At 39.2% G+C, this 5,000-nt stretch overlaps 1 protein-coding gene across 2 annotated transcripts in view; it reads left to right on the top strand.

Annotated features, from left to right (window-relative positions):
- rhpn2 (rhophilin, Rho GTPase binding protein 2) overlaps positions 1 to 5,000 on the top strand; it is a 77,001-nt gene that overhangs the window by 57,667 nt on the left and 14,334 nt on the right. For both annotated transcript variants that reach the window (XM_061765209.1, XM_061765207.1), the window contains exon 9: positions 4,909 to 5,000. This exon is cut by the window's right edge and continues 28 nt beyond it. In XM_061765209.1, the coding sequence (XP_061621193.1) occupies positions 4,909 to 5,000 (92 nt within the window). The remainder of the gene's footprint in view (positions 1 to 4,908) is intronic.

Below are 5,000 nucleotides of genomic sequence, written 5' to 3'. Positions count from 1 at the left end.
TTTCTTTAACCAATCAGATTTTAAATTGCAATCGAGAGTGCAACCAAGTTAGTCGCACCTGCGCCCTAATTTTTCACTAGAAATTAGGTTGCACCAGTGCACCCTACGAATCGTGTATTATGCCCTACGGAGAGAAGAAGAAAAGCCGAGACGCTGAGCGCCCAGTCATTCGAGGGGGAATAAAATAATCTCTGTGAAAGTACACACACATTAAACCCATTGTTATCTAAACCAGAGTTTGGCCGTGGTGGACATATTTGTGCGTGTGCGTGTGTGTGCGCGTGTGCGCGCGCGTGCTGTGAGGTTGGTTCGCATTGCTGGCAGTCAGTCAGATTCGTTTCCAGTGAGGGTTGCGCGTGTGCACGTGGTGAGTTTGGTTCGAATTGCTGGCAGTAAGTGATTCGTTTACGGTGAGGGTTTGACTCTGGCAAGGCTGCCCTTTGTCACTGATTCTGCTCATAATTTTTATGGACAGAATTTCTCGTTGTAGCCAAGGTATAGAGGGGGTCAGGTTTGGTGGGACTTCAAGTATCTTGAGGTCTTGTTCATGAGTGAGGGAAGAATGGAACGGGAGATCGACAGGCGGATCGATGCAGCATCTGTAGTGATGCGAACTTTGTATCAGTTCGTTGTGGTGAAGAAGCCGCGAAGCCGAAACGCGATCAATTTACCGGTCGATCTACACTGCACCCGACCCCCTATGGCTCCTCTCACAGTCGGCTACACTTTCGGGCTGTGCCCAGCCGGGCGCCATGGGTGCAGGCCCAGCCACCAGAGGGGGACTAAAATAACTATTTTAACAATGCCATATAGCTGCCCCTGTATTCTGTTTCATCACGTCAAATGGTTTATCTGTGCAAGTTTTAACTTGACTTCTTGTTTTAAGTTTTTTGTAGCCCTTTATTTTGTACGGAACTCAGCAGTTTGGCACGAAAAGTAACTTCACACGGCACTGGTGATTGTGTTTGATTTATTTTTGATTTTCTTTTTTTTAATGGATGGAAACAAATGCTATAAAAAAATGCTGATTCCTTTCCCTACCCACTGAGGTTAGTGTTTGTGATACTGTGAGACGTTTGTGAATTTTCTCCCAATTCATTATGATGTAAAGTTGCTACGATGAGGTTTTAGCCCAATGTTAAGCTTTTTTTTTTTCATCGGCGTTTACGTTGGTTTGAAGACTAAAATAAACAGTAAAAACCATCAGTGAAAAAGTACAAGCAACCATTTACCTTGTTGGCTGTCTCAATGTTGGCATAGACGTATTTTATTGTTTCACTCACCCAATTGACTTAGAGTTGACTTCACTGTAGCTCCATACGGTGTAGGCTGAGGCTCGGAACGTGTCAGACGCTACACATTGGGGAAAAACTCCTTTGCACAATATAATCTTAAGTGTTGCTCTCGGGTGACTGGTCATTCATTTTAACAAAGTTAAGACGCACTTTTGTTTGCCGCCGCTGCCGTTCAGCACAAACACGTCATCGTGCCTGTTCTTCTTCCTTGGTTTGCACCGCTTCTTCGTTGCTTTTCGCAACTTCTTCGCGGCTGGAGGACTAGGCATCGAAATTGGGAACCGAATTTTTAAATTTGAACGCTTCCGGGAGAACCGGAACGTTAGTCCTGGTTCCAATCGATTCTCGATCCCCAACCCGATGATAGTGTGGTTATCGATAAGGTTCTTGTTTTGTTATCTCTATGATTCAAAATATGTCCACTATCTATTTGTATCATCTTGTTTTTATTCTCCCATGACTCATGGATCTGATCTGTACATGTGAAAATATACACTGACTGGGCCTTTATTAGATAAACCTGCACACTCGATTGAGATCCAAAACGAGAGATCTTTCTTGAGTACAGGGGTTGGCAATGTATGGCCCGCGGGCCACATACTGCTCATTCCGTTCTTAAATGCTACACACTGAGCATTTTCCTTATCAAGAGTCCTGTAATGTTTATTCCATAAATTGTTTTTTCTCCTAGAATTGGATAAAAAAAAAAAAATAATAATTATTCAGATTTTGTTTTATCTCATTAATTGGTTAATTGATTTATTGCAAATAATAGAAAATTAATAAAATGTACATATAAAATGAATAAAATGTTTATACAATGCTATTTTACTAAGTCATTAGTTCATTAATTATAATTGAATTCACTCTGCAAAATATTAAAATATATAAAATAGAATTATAATTTAATATAATAGAAAATACAATTTTTTTATGTATTTCACAGAATGTATGTTTGCCAACCCGTTCCCTAGGAAATCATGTAAACTGAATTAATTTTATTACCTTTTACATGTCATGCGTTACATAACATTTGAATATTTTAAGTAGTCACATGAGGAGAAATAAGTTAAAAAACTGTATAATAAAACTAAAGTGAAATGGTTGACTCTTAGAGGACGATTACCGTATTTTCACGACCATAAGGCGCACTTAAAAGTCTTAAATTTTCTCCAAAATGGACGGGGCGCCTTATAATGCGGCACGCCTTATGCGTGTGCCTTATGGTCGCGAAAATACGGTACACGTTTTTGGTGCCAATGACATGCTTCCCTGGTCATTTTAATGTCAGTCATTGGCTTTTTATAAATAGCTATTGTCACGTTTCCCCTTTGCCATTACCGGTGCCCCCCCACAAACTATACAAAAAAAGCAAACCCGGGGAGTAAATCAATTTATATGGTCACTGAGCTGAAGTCTGAGATAACAAATCTCACATTCCATGTGGTTTATTTGACTTTTGAGATATAATTTGCCAAATAATGTCTCTTTTGGGGGGATTCCACTGTATTGTTAAGTTAAAATGTTAACGAGAAATATGTAAAAGCTTTTAATATAATGATTCATGCTCATTTTCAGTTTGTTTTCCCTTTTGACTTGTCCTCCCTCTCGCTATCTCTTCTCCATGGAGCCTCACTCTTCCTTCTCCTCCCCTCTTATTCATGCACCGATATTTTTTAAAATTATTGTACATAATTATCCATCAGTTTTCTGTACCGCTTATCCTCACTAGGGTCACGGGTGTACTGGCGCCTATCTCAGATGACTGTGGGCGAGAGGTGGGGTACAACCTGGACTGGTCACTAGCCAATCGCAGGGCACATACCACTACTAATACTAAACAAACAACCATTCACACTCACGTTCACACCTATGGGCAATTTATACTCTTCAATTGACCTGCCATGCATGTTTTTGGGATGTGGGAGGAAACCGGAGTACCTGGAGAAAATCCACGCAGGCACGGGGATAACATGCGAATTCCACACAGGCAAGGCCGGATTTGAACCCGGCTCCTTAGAACTGTGAGGCTTGATGTGCTAACCAGTCCTCCACCGTGCCTGTATATAATTAATTATAGTTAATTAATTTAAATAATGTAAGAACATTTACAATTGTTTGCTAATACTTTTGTATTTTATGGATTTTTTTATTTTTTTAACTTATTTTTTTATTTGACTCATTGATTTAAATCATAATTTTGAATTAATTACATTTGTAAAATAAAAATAAAAATTTCCACAATATTTTTGTTTCATTTACAATAAATACATTAACCATTTAGTTCAGGAGCTGGATGAAATAAAAATATAAATTTTAACCAATTTTCGGTAAAAAACAAACAAACAAAAAAACCTCTATTAATGCAACAAATATACTCTTGGTTTGTAAATGCGTTGTAGGCTGGATCAAATAACCAAGCAGGACCTATGTGACCCATGGGCCATACTTTGCCGAATTCTGGATGAGATAGTGTAGGAACATATTGACCATATCAAGGTTTTGTTTATAACTGACACATGCATGCATATGTTTACTGTATTGTCAGTCGGGATGTGAACAGTTGCTGCTACGGGATGGAATCACTTTAGTCCCCAATGCTGTTACATAAGGGCTATTTAGAGAGAGATGGAACGCACACACACGCACACACACAGTGGTTAAAAAGAGTCTTGTTTCCAAGAATTGCCAAGAGCTGACGGGGGGGAAAAAAAGTTCCAACGAGAGAGAAGGAAGCCTGTTTCTTTTGTCACTGCGATGACATCTTACTTGCTAATTACTTCAGCATGCTTTGAGATTAAAGTGTGATGAAGAGAACACTGTGTTAAGAATGGGATATGGGGGGCTGTGTTGTGAATTGGTAGGGTGGGGGGCTGCTCATTATAGAATTCCTGTGCAAAATAAGCATGAATGGAGTCATTAAATGTATGACTGCGGAGTCCAAGGAGGACCAAAATGAAGTAAATGTAATGCTCAATAGTCAGGACTATTTCGTAACACTGAACCACTTGTACAATAAGATTGAAACTGCACACCCTTTGAGGACGAATACATCACCCCCCCCCCCTAAATGTATTTCTGTGAAAGTTGATGCAAGTTAATGCTGGGAAAAAATAAAGCTTGTTTGGTATCAGGATAAACCAAGCAAATACTAGAAGAAAAAAGTAACGCTTGTTCAATTATTATTGTATTATACAGTGGACGCGCGCATATTTGCGGTTCAGCACCCGTGGCTTCACCTATTTGCAGATTTTTATTTTCTTTTCCAATTAAAAAATAAAATAAAAAATTTGGGGGGGGTGGGACCAACCCCTGTTTTCCATCGAAAACGCTTATTGGTCCTATATCCCCGCTTATTTAAGAATTTATTTAGGTAAAAAAGTCAAATGAATAAATATATATATTTCAATGCAATTATAATGCCCTTCAGTTACTCGCAAAGTTTCCTTATTCTGCGCGAATAGCAGGATCCATTGTATATAGTTTTTGACTTTTTCTAATGTACAATATATGCCTTTGGTCAATAAAAGTTGGGAAACATTGATCTTGACTTAAAACCTGGCTGAATGGTATACTGCAGAGTGCAAACTCAAAGACACTTGTGTGTGTCCAGTGGGTCCAAGCGATGACGAGGACCAGCAGGAAAAGACCTTGTCTCAAGTATACAATCACCTCCCCGACGGTTGTTCTCCCCTGGAAATTCTA

Source organism: Phyllopteryx taeniolatus, chromosome 2 (genome assembly GCF_024500385.1).
Source record: "Phyllopteryx taeniolatus isolate TA_2022b chromosome 2, UOR_Ptae_1.2, whole genome shotgun sequence".
In the NCBI taxonomy this organism is placed as follows: Eukaryota; Metazoa; Chordata; class Actinopteri; order Syngnathiformes; family Syngnathidae; genus Phyllopteryx; species Phyllopteryx taeniolatus.
Note: the sequence above shows the minus strand (reverse complement) of the source record. Positions and strands in the feature narration are given on the sequence as shown.